General features: G+C 35.2%; 4 protein-coding genes and 1 pseudogene across 5 annotated transcripts; 1 reads left to right on the top strand and 4 right to left on the bottom strand.

Moving 5' to 3' along the window:
* Positions 1-1,460: 1,460 nt before the first annotated feature.
* Positions 1,461-6,606, bottom strand: LOC116111478 (probable aspartyl aminopeptidase). Its single transcript, XM_031397656.1, has 11 exons — positions 6,395-6,606; positions 6,171-6,306; positions 5,872-5,950; positions 5,533-5,735; positions 5,294-5,366; positions 4,159-4,242; positions 3,847-4,002; positions 3,112-3,288; positions 2,619-2,693; positions 2,404-2,544; positions 1,461-1,859 (listed from the first exon to the last, which is right to left on the bottom strand). The coding sequence occupies exons 1-11, from the start codon at positions 6,582-6,584 to the stop codon at positions 1,638-1,640; spliced, it is 1,536 nt and encodes a 511-aa protein (XP_031253516.1). The 5' UTR covers positions 6,585-6,606; the 3' UTR covers positions 1,461-1,637.
* A 3,825-nt stretch (positions 6,607-10,431) lies between these two features.
* LOC116111580 (O-fucosyltransferase 37) lies at positions 10,432-13,057 on the top strand. The gene is made up of 6 exons (XM_031397745.1): positions 10,432-11,111; positions 11,372-11,540; positions 11,729-11,818; positions 11,895-12,178; positions 12,263-12,521; positions 12,827-13,057. Exons 1-6 carry the CDS (start codon positions 10,444-10,446, stop codon positions 13,055-13,057), a joined length of 1,701 nt encoding a protein of 566 aa, XP_031253605.1. The 5' UTR covers positions 10,432-10,443.
* Positions 13,058-14,234: 1,177 nt separating this feature from the next.
* Positions 14,235-16,782, bottom strand: LOC116111441 (annotated as a pseudogene).
* An 804-nt stretch (positions 16,783-17,586) lies between these two features.
* Positions 17,587-19,713, bottom strand: LOC116111535. The gene is made up of 5 exons (XM_031397713.1): positions 19,359-19,713; positions 19,042-19,284; positions 18,857-18,956; positions 17,855-17,933; positions 17,587-17,757 (listed from the first exon to the last, which is right to left on the bottom strand). The coding sequence occupies exons 1-5, from the start codon at positions 19,659-19,661 to the stop codon at positions 17,697-17,699; spliced, it is 786 nt and encodes a 261-aa protein (XP_031253573.1). The 5' UTR covers positions 19,662-19,713; the 3' UTR covers positions 17,587-17,696.
* A 338-nt stretch (positions 19,714-20,051) lies between these two features.
* On the bottom strand, positions 20,052-24,983 carry LOC116111564 (serine/threonine-protein kinase RIO1-like). Of its 2 annotated transcripts, none has more exons than XM_031397735.1 (13): positions 24,828-24,983; positions 24,364-24,696; positions 24,050-24,178; positions 23,826-23,918; positions 23,554-23,633; positions 23,183-23,296; positions 22,851-22,924; positions 22,315-22,391; positions 21,964-22,047; positions 21,625-21,717; positions 21,389-21,496; positions 21,237-21,308; positions 20,052-20,750 (listed from the first exon to the last, which is right to left on the bottom strand). In XM_031397735.1, exons 2-13 carry the CDS (start codon positions 24,658-24,660, stop codon positions 20,298-20,300), a joined length of 1,674 nt encoding a protein of 557 aa, XP_031253595.1. In that variant the 5' UTR covers positions 24,661-24,696; positions 24,828-24,983; the 3' UTR covers positions 20,052-20,297. The 2 variants fall into 2 exon arrangements, with proteins under 2 accessions (XP_031253595.1, XP_031253598.1); XM_031397738.1 differs by having other exon boundaries at positions 24,364-24,667.
* Positions 24,984-25,923: the final 940 nt, after the last annotated feature.

The raw sequence follows: 25,923 nt of genomic DNA, 5'->3' as shown, positions 1-25,923 counted from the left end.
CAGAATTTTATTAAAACTTGCACAACCTGCCAAGTCAACAAACATTCTGCCTTTAAGCCCACAGGCTCTGCAACCTTTACCTATTCCATCTCAAGTGTTCGATGATTCAATGATGGACTTCATTGGTGTCTTCCGAGAGCAAAAGGGTTTGATACTATCCTGGTGGTGGTTGATCGATTAACCAAGTATAGTCATTTTCTCCTCTTGTCCCACCTTTATAATGCTAAGGAGGTGGCCCTAATTTTTATGAAGGAGATTGTGAAACTCCATGGGTTCCCAAAGTCCATCATCTCAGATCGAGATAGACTCTTTATGAGTCAATTTTGGCAAGAAATCTTCAAGGTTTCAGGGACAACTTTGAAGTTCATTTCTGCTTACCATCCACAAATGGACACCAATCGAAGTGGTGAACAGATGCTTGGAGGCATATTGAGATTTTTTGCAGTTCTCAACCCCGTCACTGGCCGAATTGGCTCTCTTGGGCTGGGTTTGGGTAAATACAACTTACACGATCAACCAAATGATGCCATTCAAGGCACTAATGGTCGTGACCCACTTACCCTCCTTAAGCTCACCGATGTCCTCCCTGGGGGAGGACGGAACCACCAAATTCAGAGTGCAATGCCATCCTCCAAGAACTCAAGCACACCTAGAAAGTGCTCAAGTCCACATGAAAGTGCAAGCAGACCACCACGTAGAGATTCAACTTTGTTCCAGTGACCAGGTTTACCTTAGGCTTCCCCACAAATTCAGGTCCTGGCAAAAAAATTTGAATGAGAAACTTAGCCCAAGGTTCATGTTCCTTTCCCATGCTAGAGAAGGTCGGTCAAATGGCCTATAAGCTGAACTTCCGCTTGTAGCCCGCATTCATCCCGTATGCCATGTGTCCCAGCTTAATCGCAGTCTTCACAAATTAGTCCCCATTTAGCCCCTACCCCCTTTTCTCACAGAAGACTTGGAACTCCAGGTTCAACCAGCTTAAGTCTTAGCCATGCAGACCCTTCTTGATGGCTCCAAAGAGGTGCTCATACATTGGCAAGATCTCCCTACCTTTGAAGCGACTTGGGAACCCTTTGAAGTCATCAACACTCAATTTCTTCACTTTTCCACCTTGAGGACAAGGTCACTTTTCGGGGGTGGGGGGTGTGTGTTGTGGTATGGGCAAGGGTGTAAAGAGTGTGAAAGTTAAGGTAGGCAGTTAGAGGAATTGTCTAACTGAGATGAAATGTATATAACTAAAAGAATGTGAGAGAGTGGGGGCAATTGAGAAAATTCTAGAAATTGGTTGGCAGGTCCGTAGCTCCTCGAAGTGCTAGGATCCATATTCTATCGCCTTATTTCGTCTCTGTTTACTGCTATTCCATTGTTATTCTGAATACATATATGAAATATACCATGTGGGTTCCATTAAATCATGTCTTATCTCTATATTGTGCACTGTTCCCGTGTGTGATTACGTGGAGTCTGATTTAATAGAAAGGGGTTTCCATCACTTATCCAATAGTTTTCCATTCCCAGTATATAAGCATAATTTACCAAATGGTATCATCACATGTATCACATATTACATCAAACCATGCCTGCATCGAATCTGAAAATTGGGACAAGAACTGGCATGAATTACTGCAACTTAGAACCTATATGTCCACTGTAACCTTGCCATCAAGCTGAGTAAATTCTTGGAAGAACGCCTTGAAATGCTCATACGAATGTTTCACGTCATCAATGGCACACATTTCTCGTATACTGTGCATTGATAATTGTGGTGCACCTACATCAACTGTACGAATCCCCACTCCACTTGCTAAGATGGGACCGATGGTTGAACCACAAGCCATGTCATTGCGGACCACAAACTCCTGCACGCGTGCAAAATTCCGGAGATAATCAGTTTATCTACCTAACAAAAAATCTTACACTGCAACTTCCAGCTTCCATTTCAATAAAAAAGTGTTCTAGTTCTTTTAAGTTATACATCATTTCCCCCCAATTCTCTCATTCCTTGTATGATGTGTAGAAACAGGAACAAAATCCAACAAGAGAGAGCTTCTAGGTCAATGGTGATGACATGCTAGATTTCAAAATAATAATTGCACAGAAAGCATAATCCAATGTTTATTATAAGTTTATCACAATTCCTGGTAGGACAAATTTTAGGACTCCAACATGTAAAATGAAGTTCCAGTCTCCCATTTTGAAGAGAGCTCTAAAAGCTAACAATTTATTCCTTCTCTCTTTAAATTCTTATCATTTAAACTCAAGATTTATATGACGATTCCAAGACATCATGCTATAACTTGAGCCTACAGCCTACATAACGATGTTTCCATTTTATCAGAAACCATATACCTTAAAATTCAAAACTTGTAGACAACCAAAAGTTATTAAAAAGCGAAAACAAACCTGAGTAGGAACATTATGCTTCAAGGCTATCTCCTTGAATATGAAGGAAGTAACAGCATTAGTTGCATATCGTTGATTTGCGTTGTGCTTGATGACGAGCCCACCATGCAACTTGGGCTGATGATTATCCTCATGTTTTTCCTAAAAATAATCGCACATTATCACTATGCAATCAGAGAAAGCACAACAAATTCTAAATACAACCAACAACATACCATGTAATTAGGGTGTAGGGCATGCGCCATGTCAGCAGAAACAAGAAAACTCCTCTGGATTGCTTTCTGAATAAGCTGAAAAAAAAATGTGCTGAAAACAATGAGGTTCTAGATCAAAGAAACATCACAGCATGAAAGCATAAAATGTGGAGGATGAGTATGCCTATTAATTAAAGCTTGGACTAGAAACCAGAAGTCGGAGAAAAGGGTGAAAACTCTTTTAATTCAACCTCAGTTGTGTTTCTTGATCCCAATATCACAAATGCAGGATCCAAATGACACCATAACAGCTAAGAATGAATGTTATGATTTGCTGAATCAATTATGGATCCATATACAGAAATTAGACATAAAATCGGATAACCAGCTTTAAATTGGTGTAAATTTCAACCAAAAAAAAAATGCAGCATCCAATGGCAAGTCAGTAACCACCTTCTGAAGCATCATGATAATTAGTATTTCAGCAAAACCCAGACCAAGAAAATGGGCATACCACATTAGTATTTGAACAGAAGATATTTGTGATTCGTGCCAAAGCATCTAACATGACAGGAGACCCAGCTCCTTGAGCTGAGGATGATCCAACCTCCTCATGGTCAAACAATGCCACCATTCTAACCCCAGTCTCGTCCTCAAGGTTGCTTTCAGAAGATGTAGTATCTATCAACGCCTGAATTTGAATTTATGAACAAATGAGAAACAGCTGGAGTATAATATGAAATGAACAATCAAAAAGAAATTAACAATTTAAGAAAATGATAATGCCAGATTATAAATTACAGGTATAACACAAAACTTTGCAATTTTGTCCATATATTAGTAACCTTCCAAGCTGGATTCAAACTTATGATACCAGAACTTAACATCAAAGAATTTGAGAAAATCACCAAGGCTTACATGTCTGACAATAGCCAAACCAGGTTCAAATGAGAAATGCTACTCCAGAAAATCACTTGAATTAAATTCAAGTATGCCAGATCACTATAGAGAATTCAAAACAAGAAAAATCCAAACAATTTCAAGCAATTTATATCTCATAAATCAACAATGAAAAACCAGATGGAATAAATTGTTCAGGATTAAAATTGCGGCAGCCCAAGGATTTGCTAATGTAATATGAAAATAGGGCACTACATTATGTAAAATATGGCATAAAATAGAAACTCAGCCATAAAACTCTCGCTTGCATCTTGACACAGGAAGACACAGACAACAAAACAGCTCATACCTTAAGAGAGCAAAATGACATGCAGAGATTGTCGAGCCTTCCTGAGAAAATGAATTCCTTCTTAATACCAGCTAATATACTTGGTTGAGTATCACATGCTTGCAGTTCAAAATCACATATATCATCTGCTGCACAGCCAAGCTGACTTGCGATCATCTGATGAACAAAGGAGAAAAATACTGAAATCACCATTAATGTAAAAATTCTAAAGCCAAATCCACTTACAGAGTAACAATACTTAAATCATCAGATTAACTCATTCATCTGCCACTAAAAAAAATGATGAAAAAAATCAGTTTCAAAATCATTAACCTGTAGTAGAACTGAGTGATGCTTGGAGCTGTTACTGGTTGGTTTTTCTTTAGAGTTATCTGTGGCCACTTTATTAAGCTCCTCCTGTGAAAAAGTAGATTGTTGATTTAAAAAAAAAAAAAAAAAAAAAGAGAGAGAGAGAGAGAGAGAGAGAAAGAGATAAAGAAAAGAAAAGAAAGGAAAGGAAAAAGTTAATACTGAAAGACTTCAACATTTTTAGCTAAATCACAACCATGGGAACTTCAATTATCCCTATTATCAACAATTAAGTAGCAATAACTCCAATAGTAGATAACAGGAACAGAACTAATACCCACCAAATAAAGAAAACTGACTATGTATATATATATATATATATATATATACAAAAAGATCAATTTTAAATTAAAGCATACAAATTACAAAATTACATAGAAGTTCTTTACGATATTACTCCCTGAAGTTTCTGAGGATTTTGTACCCAGATCATTATCTTTTAAATTAAAGCATATATATATATATGGTCATTTCATGTATAAATAAGCAAAAAGATCAATTTTAAATTAAAGCATACAAATTACAAAATTACATAGAAGTTCTTTACGACATTACTCCCTGAAGTTTCTGAGGATTTTGTACCCAGATCATTATCTTTTAAGTTACAGCTTCTCATCTATTAATCAAGAATGATCATAATTTGTGCAGAAATTCCAAGAATGGCATATTATAGGATATATGCAGTTAAAATCTCAGAATCCCCCCTATTCAAGGTCTTCCATCATTTTAATTATTTTGCAGATATAACTCTGTGTGAGTAAAGAAGCAACTAAAGGTCTTGAGTTCAACAAAATATGCGTAATTATTTTATACTTGTTTTACATCTAAAGACAAAATGAGATGTATTCTTGCACATGATGACTTAAGATCAGTTTATTCCAGCTTCTAATAAATAACAACTGCCTCATAACGGCCTTAAACCATGAATTGAACCTAGCTAACCGTAAATCAAATTTTAAATTGCAATTGGAAACTAGCTAGATAGAATCGTATTCCTCAAATCATAATAATAAACAGAGAATATACACTATAACACATAACAAATGAGGCACATGAAATAAATAGTATGCACTGAACAATTACGCTGTAAAAAGATTACCTTTATTGCTGTTGCCAAGACAGGGAGAAGATGACTCTGAGTGTTCTGCTTAAATCCATCACTATTGACATTCCTGTTTACAAAATATTGAACTATTTAGGTTTCTGTTGAGCAAGTCCATTTGAAGGCATGAAATAACAGAAACCCATGTATAAATAAGCTATATCAAAACTACCAACAGATTGGTCAACCACAAAATAAGCCACTCAATAACAAAAAGTTTCATCTAGTAAAAGAACCTGTCCAAGTGTATTGCCAGCGTAGGAATTCGCATTATGGGCTCATAGATTCTAAGTAGTTTATGAGAATAAGAAACAGAACCATCTTTTTCTTCTCTAATTATCACTCGTCCTGCAACTGTCAAGTCACGATCAAACCATGTATGCCACAAACCACCTCCATATGTTTGGACACCAACCTCCAAATACCCGCCTTTCGATACCTGGCCAATCCACGCACTTTCAAAAACTAAGTCAATATTTTTCCAAGATAGCTCACATTTCAGATATATATCGAGTGTTTAATACTTAGAAAAAATTAAAAAATTAAAAAAAATCAAAGGTATACGAAAAAATCACCTTAGAAACAGGTTTCAGCTTTAGACAAGGACTGTCGGTATGAGCACCCACTATATGGAATCCATTTCCAGCAACATATCTAAGCATAGATCTCTCCACATCAGAAACTTGAAAGAATTAAATCAAATGTAACGCCAAAATTTCTTCTTTTTTATTTTCTTGTTCTACATCACCGTTTCGAAAGAATAAACTACTTACTTCACTTAAATGTATCCAAAACTTTCTTCGAGAAAAAGAAAACCGATACAGAGATACAAAAACAAGAGTAAAAAACTAAGAATGAAAAGATATTTCATTACTTTTTTCCGATTGCGAAAGCGACGATTGTGGAATAATTTCTGGTAAAGAAATATCTCTTTCCAGCTTCCAAGTTCCAATCTTCCTTCTCTGAAATCTGCTCGTACCCCACTTCTCGCAAACGCCTCTTTGCCTCATCTGAAATATAAATACATTATATAAAATCGAATATCGGTTTGTCTTTGTCGGGAACAAAACGGAAAAAAGATGGAAGAACAAAAATTACCAACGGCGTGAAAAGCAGTCGGAGATGCGTTTAAGAATTGGAGAAAGTCGGAGACTACGGAGCTCAATTCTTCACCGTTAGCTTCTGTCTGTGCCATCGCCTCTGATTGATTGACTCTTTCGCTTACTTCGGAGAGTCGTCGTACTTGTCGATCTTTATTATATACGGAGAGTATTAACTGTATAAGCATCCGATTCTGCGTCAAGCTTAAGGAATAAGGAGATGAATAATGTTTTGCTCAGCATTAGGAATCTAGGATTGGGCTTGGCCCATAAGTCATGACCCATTAATATTCCATTTAACGACGGAAGTCTGCCGGAATTTGATCCATTTTACTGCTTTTTATTTTATTTTATAATTCTAATAAATATTGTATCGATAATAATATCATATAAGAAAATTAGAAATTATTATAAAATATAAAAATGTTCATCTTTACTAATGATAATTGGAAGACCGTGTTTGTACAGAAGAAATTTCTTTAAATTTACTTGTCATCTTCATTTCTCCTAGAAATGCTTAATTGAAACATTTCTTATACAAACATTAAGGATCATGAAACGACTTGTTTAAATGTATGATAAAGAGATTTTCCGGGAGGATTTAAGGGGTAATTTAGGTATTCCAGCCAATATTCAGTTATGCGCGTTCCCGCCATTTTCCCAGAAAATGGAATGACTTTGATAACGGCCGTTTCTATGGATAAATTGTGTGAATTAAAAACCCTTTATTTTTCATCGATAATTTCCAATCCAAGAAGCCTCTGGTTTTGAGACTTTTGAACTCAAACACCCATTAAGAGATTTGTTACAGTCAGTGGCTAATGAGAAATTAAAAGCAAAGGTAAGCTTTAATGGTGGAGCAAGGAGCATGAAAAACTCATTCATCATATTGACCCCATCACCATTCATGATCTTTCACACTCGTACCTTATCGCTCCCTTGTTACTCAATCCGGATAATCTTCCATGCTTCTTTTCTTGTGGTTATTTCCATTATTCTTGGGAAGATTATATCTGAAGTTCGTTGTTGAATTTTTCCGAACGTACGTTCATTCTTTTGCTTCTGTTTCCTTGGGTTTTGTCCTTGAGCTTCTGAAATTTTCTTTTTCGATTTGGGTTCATCATACTCATTCTCTACTAAATCCTATAAATCAAGTGAGATAAAAGAAAGTTTGAACTTTTACACATACCACAAGTCGTACTTTTCTCCATCAAAGATTGGAACGGAGGACTGTGAGATGAAAGGGCTTCAGTAACTTGAGCTAGTCATTTGATTATCAAGTGACATAGAGAGAGATTGCTTTCTTGAAACTTTCCTCTCTACTTTGTTTCCGGTTCGTCTCTTTTATAAACGAAGGAAAGGACTCACCTTTTATACAAAACATAAAAACATAATACACCACTATACCAACATCAATTTAACTCAAGTTTACACATGACCCTAACCTGATTCAAGTTTACAAATACGATTACATGACTGAGTACCAACTGCAATAGCTAATACAACACATTGACAATAACATATATAGGAGCACATCAGATGATTTACTAGCTAATATATGTTACATTGACACAGGATTTTACGTATGGGCAATTTAAATTTAAACAAACTATAGCTTTGAGCCTGAATTTCTTTGCCAAGACGAGTTTTACAACTTTTATTTTGCTACATTTATGGTTTAAGTGATAAAATTTATTTGGTAACCTAAGAAGAGATCCACTGAGATACTTATACTATAATTGAGTTACCATTTCCTATAAGTTTTCCTTAGCAGCGTGAATTTTAGAACTCTTGTATATAAAATGAAGCTCCTGGTTTTGAAGAGAACTCTAAGCTAACAATTTATTCCTACTTTGTCACCTGAGCTAAAGGCCAAGATTCCAAAATTAAAAAATCTACACACCCCAACATAATGATGTTCCCATTTTATCAGAATTAATTATATATCCTTAAATTTTAAAACTTGTCAACAACCAAAAAAATTCTTAAAAAGCGAAAACAAACCTAGGTAGGAAGGCTATGCTTCAAGGCTATCTCCTTCAATATGAAGGCTGTAAACATTAGTGGCATAGTTTTGAATTGCGTTCTGCTTGATGACGAGCCCACCATGAAACTTTGGCTGATGATTATCTTCATGTTTGTCATATTACCACAATGGAATCAAAGAAATTATCCGCATAACAAATCTTGAATATATAGAACCACATACTATATAATTTGGGTGTAGAGCATGTGCCATGTCAGCAGAAACAAGAACTCCTCTGGATTGCTTCCTCAATAAGCTGGGGAAAAGAAAAAAATTGCGTTGTAAGTGGTGGACTGGCTAATGTTATAATAAGATAAATCAAGCTCCAGGTGTCACAATCTCAATGGATAGGTAACATTTCTATTAACCTTAGAAAGATAGTTCCTTTGGGAGACATGCATCATCACCTTAGACGTGCACATATATACCAACTTGCAAAGAGCTAAAACAGATGGCAATAGGATATTTGTGGTCTTGCCCTAATGTGCCAAAAGAATACTCATGTATCTATCTTCACGATTAGATCAAATGGGTGATAGCAAAACCTTAGCACTATATAAAAGAGTATGTTTTGTTATTTAAGGTAACTTCGTTCAAGTTCTCTTATTTCAATCTAAAACAATTCTAGCTTTAATCATCTTTTTCTCCATTTTTCACCATTATTGTAGTTTCAAGGACTTTGTCTATTGAACTTTCCATTGACTTAAGCGGCAAAGAGCGCATGTCAGCGACCACCTCCGTCGGCTTAAGCTTCTAATCTCTCTTCTCGTTAATTTTTGAGAGGTTTCAACCGTTTCAGAAGAGATTTCTAGCTACTTCAAAGAAGACTTCCACCACAACACCACTACATAACCGCCACTAATCACCATGTTACTATACTATCTCACAGCAGTCTGTACTCATAAACGCCATGAGCCATTTTTAGGCGTTAACATGAATAATTATTACTCTCTTTAAGAAAGCAACTTTGTGTTGATTAATATGGCTCAAACACTAAATATTGGAAAATATTTTTTTTTTCTTATATCCCAATTGTTTAGCAAACTAAGAAGTCAAGTCTTGGTTGGCTATATGAAGGAGTGAGATTTTCCTAATTAACAAAAGGTCAAGGCTTCTGTTAGCTATATATAGAGGTATTAATCTTTAGTTTGAGTGTCCCACAAATAGGTAAACATTTACATGTTTGTTTGGAGTGAATGTTTTAAATTGTTAAGTGAGAGTTTCCTAACAATTGTAATCCTCCTAATTAGTGAATTGGTCATCATGATCCGAGGATGTAAGTACACTTGCCGAACCTCGTAAAATTGTGTATTCTCTTTAGTTTAAATTCTGCTCAGTTTTATTTTTTTACATATCTTTTATTGGCGCTTCCGTTATAGAAGTAGTATTTTTAGTTTTGGGCACAACCCTTTGCCTCAGAGTTTTAGCCATTTTACTACATTAATTTGTTCTGAAAAAATAAGATAATATCATGATTATAAAAATACACAACCATCCATCTTTTGTCAATGGAATGATATAGGAATAACATATATATTCATATTAATTTGTGCAGTGACATTTCTCTAATTTTAGTATTCGTCTTCATTCATCTATTTTTATACCCGTACTGTAATTTGGGATCATACAATTTTTCATTAGAAATGCTTAATAAAAACATTTCTTTTACAAACTCCCCCATGCCCGCTCTGTATTATGTGAGGACTGAGGATCAAGGAAGGGAGCCATTTGAAACGACCCGTTTTAAATGTAGAATAAATAAATTTTCTTGAAGGAAATTGAGGGGTGATTTGGGTATTTCAACAATATTTCAGTTAAGCGATCACCCGCCCTTTTCCCCGAAAATGGAATGACTTCTATAACGGCCGTTTCTATTGATACATCATGTGAACTAAATACCCTTTATTTTTCCCCAACAATTTCCCTCCAAGAAACTTCTGATTTGAGAGTTTTGACCTAAAATTCCCATTAAGAGATTTGTTACAGTGGGTAATGAGAAATTGAAGCAAAGCTAAGCTTTAATGGCGAGAGCAAGGAGCATGAAGAACTCATTCATCACATTGACCCCATCACCATTCATGATCTTTCACCTTTTCTCAATCTCTCAATTCACTTCTCTCCTCTTTTCTCCCAAGAAAAGCCCAAGAAACCACCAGAAATTCTTTACCCCACAAACCTTGACGCTCTTCTTTCTCTCACTCTTGGTTACTTTCAGTTTCTTGGGTATTTTCATTCTTAACATGATACAGACCTATCAAGATAATCCAGTAACTTGCTCTCTCATCTCTACCTCTGCACCATTTTCGCTCTGTGCACACTCCGCCATGCTCTTAGCTTCACTTTCTTCGACTAATTCCAACATTGAGGATGATAAGCCAAGATTGGCTGGCAGTGTGATGATGCTATTACCGACTCATATTGTGGCCGGCGATTTGACTAAGGAGGAGAGGGAATTCTGGGAGCAACCGGACGGCGAAGGGTACAAGCCTTGCTTGGATTTCAGTATTGGATATAGACGAAAGTCTGCCAAGATTTCCAAGGAGAAGAAGAGGTTCTTGGTGGTGGTGGCTTCAGGAGGATTGAACCAGCAGAGGAATCAGATTGTTGATGCTGTTGTGATGGCGAGGATTCTCGAAGCAGCCTTGGTTGTGCCAGTCTTGCAGGTTAATGCCATTTGGGAAGATGAAAGGTAGAGAGAACATTCGTTGAATTTGTTCAAACTCAATGTCAGTTTTTAATTTTCTGGGAAAAAAGAAAATTATATTGTAAAGTGAAAATTAGCTCAAACGATCAAGAAAGAATTATATTTCAGGGTTTTATATGCTTTCTTGAATTCTTAGGACTTGAAAATGAAAAATGTTGATTCTCATAAATTTTCATTTTTAGATACTTGTGTTTAGTTCTATGAATAATTAATTAAATCATTTTTTTTTTTCATGATAACTGCAGTGAATTTTCAGATATTTTTGATTTTAAACACTTCAAGAGGACTTTGCAAGCTGATGTACGAGTTGTGTCATCTCTTCCCTCCACACACTTGATGTCGAGACAGTCCATTGAAAACCAGCTCCCTTACAATATTTCTCCACTTTGGATCCGTGCCAGATTCTTCAAACAAGTATGGGAGGAAATATTGTTTTCTAATGTCTTTTTTCTGTTACTAAATGCCCTTTTTGCGTTTCTATCTTGAAACGATACTTCTGTGTTAAACTATAAATTATTGAAATGGTAGCAGTATTAAATTTCCTATGAAGTTACAATTCAAACACGTTGCCATACTTACTTTGACTTTGGTGGTTCATGCAGCTGAATGAAGTAGGTGTTCTTGTACTAAAAGGGTTAGATTCTAAGCTGTCCAAGAATCTTCCACCTGATCTGCAGAAGCTTCGGTGTAAGGTACACTCGGAAGTTAATTAGCAGACATGAAATTAGATTTAGAAAGTAATCTTTTCATTACCCCTTTGTATTGCAGGTGGCCTTCCATGCATTAAGATTTGCAGCCCCGATTCAGGAACTTGGGAATCGGCTTGCGAGGAGAATGTGGATTGAAGGTCCGTACATCGCCCTCCATCTCCGACTGGAGAAGGATGTATGGGTCAGAACCGGGTGTCTCACTGGTTTAGGCTCAGAATATGATGAAACTATTGCCAAAATTAGGCAATATCAGCCTGAATACCTCACAGCTAAACTGAACATGACCCACGTTCAGCGAAGACTTGCTGGACTGTGTCCCCTTAATGCATTAGAGATAGCAAGGTAAAAACAGAACACTGGGGCTAATTTTTTAGTTTACCGTCATTGGGCTATGATATAAGGCACTTGAACATAATATTGGTACAGGTTTTTGAAGGCTTTGGGGGTGCCGGGCTGTGCACGAGTATACATAGCTGGAGGAGAGCCATTTGGTGGTCCAAGGGCACTGCAGCCACTTGCTGCAGAATTTCCAAACTTAGTGAGAAAGGAGAGGTTGGCACAAGAAGCTGAACTTTCACCATATCTCAACAGGTCCTCTGCTCTTGCTGCAGTTGACTACATTGTCTCACTAAACAGTAATGTCTTTGTGCCTTCCCATGGTGGAAATATGGGTCGTGCCTTGCAGGTAAGTAAAACTTTAAGTTGCAAATGCTAGTGATTTTTCATGTACAACTCCCAACTGTTTTCAGGTCCAGTCACTCCACTTATTACTGTTTATAGCTATTGAATAAAGACACAGCAGTATGTAATACAAGTTGTTCCCGATACTACAGTATTGCTGCAAATTGTTTTGGTACATTATACTTCTGGAGTGCAAACAATACGTGTTTATCATCAAATCTCACCTCCTTCAAAGTTGATTTCCATGCGCATAACCATGCAATGTGGTTCTTACTTCTTAGCCTGCTTTTTAACTCTTTAACTTGACAGGGTCACCGTGCCTATGTGGGTCATAGGAAGCACATAAAGCCGAACAAGCGAGCCATGATTCAATTCTTTGAAGACTCCTCAATTTCTGATGCAGAATTTGGAATCATAATCAGAAAGCTGCACAATAGAGCTCAGGGGCAGCCGGAACCCAGGACTAACAAGAGAGACCGAGATGTGACTGCTTATCCTGTGCCTGAGTGCATGTGTAAACATAGAACTGGCATTTATTAAGAAAAATCACTGTCTGTACTCAGTTTGTATGCCATCTGTAACTGACTTGTAAATTTTTCTTGTATTCAAATCTTGTAGAGCATTTTGTTCATGCTATAATTTTCTGTTTGCCAATGACAGTCCAATCTCCAACCCAAAGTGTAGTGTTGCTTAGATGAAGAGGATAAACTGTTCATGCCCGAGCCAATTTATCAGTCTTTCTTTTGTGGAGCTGAAGCAATTTGTCCGCTCCAGCTTTGGGGCCAAAAGAGAAATGCTTCTCCAAATATATCAGAATTCCTGGTAGCAGATTTCTCAATCCATGATCACATCACATGAGATGACAGAGAGCCATATATTCGCAGTAGCAAGCTAAGAAGATTTTTGCTTGAATAAACACTGCCACTTGGTCTGATGACAAAAATGATGTTGGAACTTATGATAGCATATTTAAATTACTCAGGAATAATAAGAAAAAATAAATCCCTGTTCAATTGACTCCAAACGGTTTCCCTAGAAGAGGTTGATTTGCTTGCTCATGCCTTCATGATTTCTTGACATAGAAGTATTTTTATTTTAACCATTACAAACAATCCTGACTAAACCATTTACGTGAGTCGTATGTTTTACTAACTTCTTAATGCGGAAAACTTACTTTAAATTCCACAATTTGGCTACTACGTATGCAACAGCTTACGGAGCATAGTTCTACTATGTTCTTGTGCTTGTAACGTTGCCAATAACAGATCTTCTGGAGACAAGTCAACAGATTAATCTTGCTACCAGAATTCATCTCTTTGAGGAAAGCATGGAACCATTTAGCTGAGTCTTTCGGGATACGAGTGAGATTGTTCTTGTAATCAATGTAATAAAGCCCGAATCTAGCAAAGAAGCCCTCCTGCCACTCAGGATCATCAAATGGAGCCCAATAGAAGTAGCCTTTCACGATCACTCCTTCCCTGCAGCATGATTAGTGACAAGATATCCCTATAAACTAATCTTGCATAGCTAGTTTTATGAAACATAAACTGTTTGTTTAGATTAACTTCACAAGTACTTTTGACATCGATAAAAAAAAAAAAAAATAGAAGTAAATTTGAGTTACAGAAACAAGTTTATTACTTTTAGAATCAATGTTTTCATATGTTCTTATTTTGATCATTTTCTCCTCTCTAGTTTCTACAACCAATTCAGAAATCATACTACCTTAGTCTAAAAAATTTTATTAGAATACATATTATCCCTCATGACTTACTCAATTGCCTTATGGATCCAATACAAATGATGAACAACAAAGTCAATTCGATGTGGATCCTTAAGAGCAACATCAAGCATACGGCTATCATCCCTGTCCTCGATCAGTAACCCCTATACATTAAAGCAATGCAATGATTAACAAATTTTAATGCCATAAAATGACTTCAAAATCATTGAAAGAAACAACAGCAACAAGATTTCCAATTACCATTCTCAGTAATGTATATTTTAGGGTTTTGGTAATGTTTCTTTATAAATATCAAAACTTTTTGCAATCCTTCAGGACAAAAGAAAATGAAGAAGCTCCCTTGGGCCTAAAAATGAAATAAGAGCAAACAAGCTTATAGCATAAGAGTCTTCAAATAAGATGGAAAAATTTAAGGAGGATAATTGAGATCACATATGCACCTTTGGACCAATAGGAACTCCATATTTCTCCACTGCCACAATCACAATAAACAGCAAACTATACGTTAAACAGCTGCAGCATTCAGTTTATTTCTTCATTCTTTCTGATTTATTTTAGTGAGATATGATAACTTAAGCTTAACAGTTAACTTTAGGAATTGATCCTCATTAAAGCTGACTCCTGGGGCATGTAAATCTATGGGAATATTCTTGATATACCTTGCGGTTTAATAATTTATACCGATGAAATCAAACAATCCCTTCACCAACTTCTTCTCTTCAGCAGTGAGAACGGGTAGCCTCTGCCTTGCTAATTGTTTCATACTTTCCGGATAATCTCCATGCACAAGTGGTTCCATAAACCTAATAAACAAATCAACATTATATTAATAATCCCAGCCCAGAGAATGAAATTAGAAAAAGGATGACAAAATCAATATATTGACCACCCCAATTCGAAGTCAGGTGCTCTTTTAGCTGCAGCTTTGTCCTCAAATGAATTGGAATAAGGCACATAATTGTGTGCCTCAAGGCAGAGTCCAATTTGTCCCCCTTGGTTTGGCTGGAACTTGTCTCTATAGAGCCTAACAGCTGTGGCATGGGCAAGTAGAAGGTTGTGGCCGGCAATATAAGGTTCAGTGGATCAATTACCTTCCAGACAAAATCCTCTATCTGAGCACCTGCCTGATGGAATCCATCCCAAGTCATAACCAAACTTTGAGAAAATTACTGGCTCGTTTACTGTGATCCAATTTTTAATTCTATCTCCAAATGTCTTAAAACAGATTTCAGCATAGTCAATGAAATCATCTCTGCAAGATAAAACAAAGTTACATTCAGTTCATATGTGTATTCACCATAATCTATAAACATAGATACTTACACAAATGAAGGATTTAAAGGGCCACCATATTTATCTTCTAGGGCTTGTGGGGGGTCAAAGTGAAAGATTGTGACAGACGGAATGATGCCTGCATTAATAGATTAAAATAGAAAAAATTATAAATATATATTTACAAGTAATTAAGATTATACTGGATTAGGGTTGTCTTACCGTTTTTAAGTAATTCATCAATGAGGTTGTTGTAGTGATTGATGCCCTCTTGGTTCACTCCTTCACTCAATGATCCATCTACACAACAAATATTTGTTTTTTTTTTTTTTTTTCTATATACTGAATTAAGTAACATAAATAAACTAACTGGGTAGAATCCTTGCCCAGGAAAGGGAAAATCTGTGAGAATCTATTCCAAGGTCCTTCAAAGCCTTTACATCTTCCTAAAAATTGAAAGCAGCATCGATATATTAGACAATTATTATGTCATGGTTATATAATTTAAATACGCAACTTAATGGTTGAGAAATGTTGGTGGATAAATTACCTTATTGCGCCTGTATGAATCAATGGCTATGTCCAGGTTACTACCATCATTAATCTTTTCTGAAAATGAAAATTAAATACTATTAATCATGAACTACATACATACTTATAATAGCTGCATTAATGTTTATAAGGTCTATTATGAATATGAATACGAATACGATATATTAACAATTTAGAAATTGATTCCAGTGAGTGAACCTGTTTATTTCTGAAGGTAGTAATCCCAAATGTTTGTTCCTTTTCCTCCATATTTCGCTGATCCTTCAATCTGCAGCAATAAAAGCCTATATTATAAACTTGATGACTCCGGTCTATAACACCATGTCTTTATATACTATATAAACATTCACGTACCTGTGCAGCAGCAGTTGAAGCTCCAAATATGAAATTGTTTGTGAAGTCGGACCTCCCGATATGCAATTGGTTGGGGGTCATGCAAGTGCTTACCACTTTCAACTTTGATGATGCTCTGAGCTCTTTGTGACAAAATACTGGAACAAGTTAATAAAAATGCCCAATTTTATTAATAAAAATGCCCAATTTTACAAAAAAAAAAAAAAAAAAAGAGTAATTACAGAGGGCAAAGAAAATACTACCATGCACACAAAAACAGGCAAACAAAGCATAAGCAGCAAAGATCCCAACTACAACCAACTGTGAACTTCTACAAGATACTAAAGATGGTAGAAACTCCATGCTTCCCTCGACAAGACTGAGTTACAATTACTAGTAGAAAATCCATCTTTTAACGTACAAACTGAATTCAACTCTTCAATTAATTGCAATTTCTGACATATTAATGCAAGAAGTATGTTACGTTTGTGCTTGTATATCCAGAAATTAATTGCAACTGTACCTGGCCTTAGATTTATTTGACTATTGTTATACGAAGATCTCAGGTTTTCACTATAGTTAATACTCTCTAGATGGATGATACTGTTGTACACTAGTAAAAGTTGCAAAAGATATTGTTTTATAATTAACTAGTTGCAGAGGACGCATCTATACCATAAACAAAATTTTCAGATGCCTGGTAGAGAAATTTGACTGAAATTTTAGTTTAATTTCTGCCATATTACCATTTATTATCTGGGGTGCCGGGATCAGGGATGCTTTTGCAAAAGATGAGGGGTGATCAATTATGGTTTTTGAGACTAATGGGGCCTTGGTCTTATTTCGCGAAACTGGTTGCCATATTTGTTTGTGTTAAATGATATTTGAACAATGCTTCATTTCAAATTAAGTAGGCCTTTCTTAGAAAACCAAAAAGTTACCATACATGCTTGTTAGCTTCGCATTTTCACTGCATTACTTCAACTTGGGTTAGTAGTTAGTACATGTAAATGATTTGTTTTGAGTTGCCCTAATCATTTTTGTTCCCTAGAAGAAATAATTGCAACAAGAAGAGGCCAGTATTTATGCTCTAAATATTAAGAGATTGAGGAGATACAAGCAAGATAAATATATATCTTGGGCTGTAAATCCCATGACGAATAAAAGGTTGAAAATGGTGAAATTGGTAACTAAACTCCCTAGGCCTGTCATTTACAAAATGATACATGAGCTACAAAATTACATTAGAACCATGATTTGATGTTCAACCCTAGCTCATTAGTTTACATCTTGTCGCTTTGAGAAGACTGGGGAAAGCTTCTTTTCCAATTCCACCAAACTGAAAATTCAACAAAATTATTTGTCAGCAAGCAACAAAATAAGCATATGTGCGACCCAGTATGCACGTAAACAGCATATGAATTTTTTTTACTTACATCTCATATTTACGCAAGGCTTCACTTCGTTTTGATACGTAGAGGTCACTATCTTTGGGTATGTTGTTCAAAGGATTGCCTACAAGCATTGAATGGATAATTCGCCGTAAGGTAAAATTTCTCAGATCCAATTGAACAAATAGAACACTTCAAGCCACAATCACAAGAAACACAAATAGATGATTGATGGTTATTGATAATTAATATGATAGTCTCACCACCCAGAGAATCAGCAAATTGAATACAGTTGCTCAATCTATAAAACAACGAACCAAAAGATCAAAATGAAACATGACATAAAAAGACATCAGTCATTTGCATATAATGTTCCATTCAAATTAACATTAACTTAGGTTGTGAAAATTTGGCCATCTACAGAGCAAGGTTATTGAATTTAACCAAACTATCAAATAAATAGAGCAAACAATAAGTGCGGCTACAGGCAACTTCAAAACTACAAATATCCATGCATCACACTTGAAAAGCCCAGACAACTTCCAGAAAACCTTCCACAGATGAGTTTTCTAAATAGACCAGCAGAGAAAACAAATCTGCTAATCTGAGATTGGAGATATGATTCACAAACTACACAGCAAAGGCTACTGAAAACCAAAAAATGGCAGTAGGAAATGAATTTTGGATAACATATCCATTTATTTTTCAAAATAGTGCTTTCTATAATAAGCAAAATAGTTTTCAGCATATAAGGCATCCAGATGATACAGTTATAGCACTTTTAATAAAGAACCCATAACCCCCTCAATGGAACAAGAAATACCCCAATAAAGCCAAAGTAGTATCTAAACATGCAGCTGAAAATGAAGCTCCACCTCACAGAAAAGCCAGCCAGATAATAACCACACAGAAGAAAGCATTTTAAAAAGAGTTTATTTTGCCTCTCATAGATTAAAATTTGTGTTTAAAACTTTTAGTCGTGCATTAACAAAATATCATTCTCAAATGTCACTTCAACTTCTAATTTTTTCAACAAGTAAGCCATACTTGGAAGCGGCATCAGTTGTTTCGGCACTTCACTCTTGTGAACTACAAGAGAAGTCTCTTGGTTGGGAAGAGAAGTTTCTTTGTTAAACTGCTGCAAGCCCTGCCCAAGACAACACAAGCATTAGGTAATAATAAATAAACAGTAAATAAAATACACAAATGAAAAGCCTTAAACAAAATAACACCTTTTTTCCCCTCCTCTTTAGTATCTTTAAATGACATTTTTTGATGTAGTGCATCAAGTGGTATCTCGAATGTCTAGAACACAACTGATCTTTAACCGCTGGATTATCATTTAACCAATCGGAAATATCTTTAGACTTCACAACTTCATCTTGATCCAACGACTCCAACCACGAATAAACCGGTATCCATTGATCAGTTCTCTGAAACCTCGCCGGTGGATCAGCCTGATTTCCATCTTTCTCCTTCAATACAAAATTAAGAAGAAGTGAATATCAAAATTAGAACAAGAACCCGTTTTAAAGAGTAAAAATATAACCTGAATGGGGAGCTTCATATAATTTTGAATAGAGAGAAGGCGATCGATGAGGTCTGAGCGAGGCATGGAGAGGAGGTCTGCCGGTAAAGAAGAATAGTTAGAGTCGATCCAAGCTTCGACTTGGTTCACATTCACGGCTTTACCCTCAGGAAAGGCGCTGAGCCAAGCTCGAGCCATGGTCTCCCATTCTTGTGATTGGTCACGGTGGTGTTGCAGCTGGTGATTGCTGTTAGTGTTAGAGTTTAGATTGGAGGGTGGTGGGTGGTGTTGTTGTTCTAGGGTTTGTTCAATTGAGTTGGACATTTTTTTAGGTTCCCGCGGAGGTTGTATGGCAGATTATGGTTTTTGCAATCGAATCACGAAATAATTAAGGGAAACATTAAGCATTGTATAGATAAATTAAATATATTTTTTTTACTAATTTTGCATAAATCTCAAAATATGTTATATATAAATATTATATAACTAATTATTGTTTGACTTACCCATTAAATATTGCTTAAATTTAAAAAAAAAAAAAATCACTGATGAATTCATTTTAATAAGTCATTTTTTTTTATTTAATTTGTAATAATGATCTCATGGAAGTCTATTAAATTTGCTCTCAAGCATATAGAAAAATCAAGGTTGTATTTGTCCTTATAAAAAACAAATAACAATTAAATCATATCTATAATAAACATAAAATAAAAGTAAAATAAAAACTCTCTCAGGAAATTTTTTTTTTTTTAAATAAATAAATACAAAAGCATACCATAAGGGACCTAAAAGCCAACGCAATAATCAAAGTTGGCAGATATACACATTGATAAGCATGACTGAAACAAACTACACCTAAAATTAAAATAAATAAAATTAGATAATGTAGTATAAGCTACAAAAATTGCGGCCTTCTCTGCCCAAAGAACCGGGAGACTGCAAAATCTTTTTGCTTCATGTCTACCTAGTCTTGTGAGCTTTGGCCAATTTTTTCTTTCTCTTCTTCACAGCCTTGGGGACTTTGGTCTTCCGAGCCTCCCTCTTCTCTTCTTTGACTTTCTTCTTGTTCTCTTTCCTGGCAGCTTTCTTATCGAGAGGTGCCTTCTTCCCAATTTCGGATGAAGAATCCCCTCCTTCTGAGTCACTGGAATGGTCTTCATCTCCATCTGTTTCAGATTCGGATTCCGTCTCAGAATTATCAGAATGACCAGCCTGATTGACAGATGATTCTTCCATAGGATTCCCATTAAGTTGCTCATCTTTATTGGCCAAAGAAGGTTCAACTCTGGATAGAGCATCCTTTAGTCCTGTAATTGTCTTATAGTACATGTCTCCTGTATCCTTGCCACTGGTTAGCCGTTGTACATCCTCCTCGGCGTTTTTAACATGTTCTAGGGTCTTCGGAATGTATGACTAGAAAACATTAGGGTAAACCAAGTTAAAATTTGTTGCACAAATTCAATCACCATGAATATATATATATATATAAATCTCAAACTCCAACTCTGTAAAATATCCCAAATGTTAATTTTCAGACCACACTATTAAGTCCTGTAAAAATCAAGAATTCAGATTTCACATGTTTCAATCATGCGTTTGTACATTGTAAAATTGGAAAAAGCACATCCACTCTAAACAATATCTTTGCAAACATTTGACTTCAATCTATGGCTTCAGATACCAATTCTATTTTATATAATGTACTGATCTAAAGCTTGAAAATATTTTCCCAACTAATTTTCTCTCATTACATCAAAACAGAATATGGTCTAAATAAGTTCTCTATGATTCACTCGCAGTTGCATGAATCTTCAAATTGGAAAGGAGAAGAGAATGATGATAAGGAGTAGAGAAACTCCCAGCTAAAACAAGAAAATATAATATTGTCATTAAACTAACCTGTACAAATACAGAGTCCGCAATTTCATCCTCAACAGATATATCTCCTCTTGCCAAAATTTTCTGTTGAGCCTGAAATAAGATGAAAGTATTTACAATGGAGATCCACTAAATTCTTTAGGAAAATCTGAAGCACAAATAAGGCACCATACCTCTTCCAAATAACTGTCCACACAATCATCAGCAATTGATGGGTCTACTATGAAGTCAAATAGCTCTCGGATTGTCATAACAGCTACACCATGTTTCTTAAAGAAATCCTGTGAGTAAAAAGTCCGGAATAATTAGTATTTGTAATCAAATTCACCTTTTAATTCTGCAGATTAATATTTTAGTCACTAAACTAGAAGCACATCCATTTTTAAGAGAGAGAAAAAAAAATCCTTACAGAAACATGAACACAATCTTCGCGCAGGAAATCAAGAGCATGAGGATGGTCGAGATCAACTGCTTGAGAGACATCAATGATAAACAAATGACCCTATCGAACAGATAGAAGTTTAAATTGCATGTCAATGGTTGTACTTGCAATCAATTTATATCTTACCATCAATACTAAAGTTCAACAAAAGTGCCTTATTTTCCCAACCATGCCAAGATAGGCATAGATGCAAGAAATTAAAAAAATTAATTAAAAAAATTAAAGATTCATCTCTTTTTCTGTAATGCATTAACCATCCTGGAAGCCAAATTCAACCAGTTCACCGATGGAAATAATAGGTCTTACCTCAAAATAAAGTATGTTATATTCACTGAGATCTCCATGCACCAGTTTGCACTTCTGATATAATGTCCGCATCGCAACTATAATCTGACAGAGACATGATTATAGGTTATAGCAAACATAAAAAACAAAGTAGCAATAAAAAAACATCCCTTTCCAGTAGCTTAAAAAGTGTGATCATTGAAGCTTTGATTGTTATTTCACAGACACTTTGTAATGTATGCAATACTAAAGAAGATATCACATGACTTGATCATAACTAACAGAACTCTCAACTAAGTGACTATATATATATATGAATAATTCATAATCTGTGATATATAGAACAAAAACAACCAAGAGATCTAGACACACCTCAACATAACCTTCACGTAATTTGTCTAAAGATAAAGCAGCATCCTTAAGACGAGGAGCAGCCCAACCAGATTTTCCTGTGACAAAATATTACCAATAAAAAGCTTCAATGAGCAAACATGGCAGTACATTTTACAAATATTAAACACTTTGTCCAACGAGGAGAAAAAAGAATGTAAGAAGGACAAACAAAAGTATAAACAGAGCCACCGTTTATTTTCTAAAGTTATAATAGGTCAAAGAGTTAAATAACCTATATGGGGGATCAATTAAATCTCCACAAAAACTAACATATATAGTGAAATTTCAGTTAGACAGCAATCAAGTCGATGATGCATAAATTATATATGAGAGAGAAAACTTCATTAAAATATTGCCGCTATAACGAATTAATTTTGATCTAAGATATCTAGAAGGTAAAACATATAAATTGAATGATTGCTCCGTTCCCGAGTCTAAGCCATTGAATCAAAAGCCCACTCACCAAACTTTTCTTAGAACCCTAAACCTCTAGAAAACAATGCATATCTCAATACCTATAAATTCCATGACCAGAACATGAAGTCGCAAAAGATAGGGAGTTGGACACCTAATTCCAGCTGCCTTGAGCCTGCAATTCACAACAAACATATCATATACCAGTGCCAAATTAAAAAATAAAAAAATAAAAAATAAAAAAAAGTTGATTTTAATTCACAGCATATGAAAGCAAAAGGGTAACAATCAAATTATTTTAACACATTACCATAATTCAGAATTCTGTTGCTTTGGGGAAAAAAATCATAAGACAGTATAAAAAGTTTAAAATAAAGTCAATACTACAAAAGAATCAAAATGTTCCTAGATGACAAGAAAGTGTCAGCCTTACCTCATAAGATTCCTCATTTCTTTTTCAGCCCATGTCTTCACCATTTTCCTGGGATTGTGCTTGCAGTATCCATATCTGAAACGGTAGTCACCTTGCACGTAGCGGTCTCGGTCCCTGACATTATTTTCAAACACTAAGTTGAGTCGCATCATTCAGCACAGCAGATAATAGTATTCATAAGAATGGAATTCAATTTTATTCGATTTATTTCAAGAAAATTACAGGCATGAAGGCAGTTGCTAACCAGTATCACAGAAGTGCAAAATAAAAGTACATAGATGCTCCTATGGTTCAATATAAAGTGCCACTGACTAATGTGACTTAATCCCTAGACCATGAAGAGAAAATAATAATGATGAAAAAGAACTTACTTGAAAACCAGAACAGAAGTCTTGTACACTTTAATTGCTAGTTCTGGACCATCAGATTTTGTTGCATGATAAACATTTGCCTAGTTAAATACAACAAAAGGAACTTAAAGATTAGTTGTTCATGAGACTTCATGACAGTTAAACTTTGAGCATTGTAGCTATCACGATATGCTGTTTAGAAATGGGCTTAAAGTCATGATTGAACTGAAAATTTTAAGGAGCTGTTTTCTTTCCTTTATAGGAAAAATATAAGGAAGTGCTGCACTACATACTTCTTTTCCAGTAGATATACAGCCGTTAATATCATGAAATACACCTCGATTCAGCATTTTAAATAGAACCATACGAGTTCTAGGATCAATGGCCTGAAGAAAATGGAACAAATCACATAAGAAAAATAAACTGAAGACATATGTACATGCAGAAACACAACACAACAAGTCTCTGAATTTTAAAAGTAAAAATTAATGAAATAATAAATACAATAAGATTTCACCTGCTCAACAGTTGCGCGATCTGCTTTCTCAGTAGTCTTAGTTTTACCAATGGCCATCTCTCGAACACTAACACGAATTGCAGTTGTCACAGAATTCGACATCCCAACATTCATCCTTCCCTCCCATTCCTGCATCATTAATTGACCAGATGAAACAAAGACAATGGTAATCATAGTTCAAGTACCAAAATTTTGATCCTGTTGAATTTTATTACTACCAAATAAGATTAAAAAACAAGGATAAACAAATTAACTGCAGAACAAATTTTTTGGTGCAATTGAACTGAAAACTGAAATAAAAAAGAGAGTTATACCTCTAAAGGTGAAGCTCGAATGTGATGAGTAAATTTCTGATTTTTATTCGATAGAGGTTGAAGAGTTGATGAATTAGGGCGAGAGTGAAGACCTCCATGCGCATTTGGGCGCCTCGAACTGAGCATAAAAGCCCCATCCACCGGTTCATCATCATCTTTAGAGTCCAAATAATCCAATGCCTCTCCAATTTCGGAATCTGAAGACCATCCCTCCTCTTCTTCTACTTCCTCGTCATCATCTACTTCTTCTTCTTCGGCTTTATCCACCGCCAGTGGTTTTTCTTCTACTATTGACATCTCCACTCTTTTTATTGAGCCCCAAAATTAGAAAATCTTGATTTCAGATTAAAAAGAAGGGAATTATAACGTATTTTCATCGAAGAAAGCAACTGAGTATTGAGGGTTAGTTTGATATTCATTCCAATGGTAAATTTCAGAAAAAGTAATAAGAACAAATAACTTACCAATAAGTATAAAACAAGACAAGCCTACTGTCTAAAATCGGGCAGTTGGTCTGGGTTTTGGTCTCTTTTCTTCAATGCGCGCAACTCTCTGTTTCGAGCTAGGGGGGTTTTGGTCTCTCTTCTGCAATGCGCGCAACTCTCTGTTTCGAGCTAGGGTTTTAGATTTTGAAGACAGAAAACTTGTTTTTGGTAGACAACAGTCAGTGGGGCTCACGGTGCCAGCCACGTGGATTTAGCCTAAAGAAAAATTTTTAATTAATAGTAAATTATACTTTAAATTGTTACTTTAATGAGGGGTTTTGGTTATTACAAAATACTTTTAACCATTTAATATTAATATATAATTTTAAAAAAAAAAATTATGATCATCTATACCAAAAACAAATTCACCCGTCTCATGATTGAATAGATGAATAAATGTAAGTTTAAAAATCACTAATTTTAATTAACAGTAATGAAATAAGATGGAAACCTAGTTTGGGGTTACTGTAGAGCGAAAATAAATAAATTTTAAAAGAGATTATATATAAAATAAATAATGAAATAATCTATATTATAAAAGGATGGAAATATTTTTATAGAATAATTTATGATTCAGTTACATACTTGATCAATGAAAAAAAAAAAGATTTTGGCCGAATTGTTAACCATGGCACTCTTTCCCAATGGTCTTTTGTTGGCTGCCAAATCGAGTGGCTCATACCAACGTAAATAATATTTCACAAACTTGGTGAGCCATGCATCTGAAATTTCTTTCCGTGTCATTTGGAATAAAGAAATGAATAAGGAAAATATTAGGTCTTTCCAACCGTACCAATTGTGTAGTTGGAACCAACTCATTCCGATGCGTGGCCGTGTGCAAAAAGACTACAAATAATGACTTATCTTAAATGTTTATAATACATAAATATAAAATTTTAATCTTTTTTATAAGTAAAATCATCGACATAATTAAAATAATTAACTTCTTATTTCGTTATTATGAGTTCTTAAAAGTGCAAATTAACTATCTTCAATAATTTTATTGAATTAATATTTTAGTGATTTCATCAAGTAAGGCAAGGTTTATAAGAGAATTTATATTTATATACAAATA

The sequence above is a fragment of the Pistacia vera genome, unplaced genomic scaffold, assembly GCF_008641045.1.
Source record: "Pistacia vera cultivar Batoury unplaced genomic scaffold, PisVer_v2 Contig1191, whole genome shotgun sequence".
Classification (NCBI taxonomy): Eukaryota; Viridiplantae; Streptophyta; class Magnoliopsida; order Sapindales; family Anacardiaceae; genus Pistacia; species Pistacia vera.
This window is presented reverse-complemented; position numbering and strand designations above follow the sequence as displayed.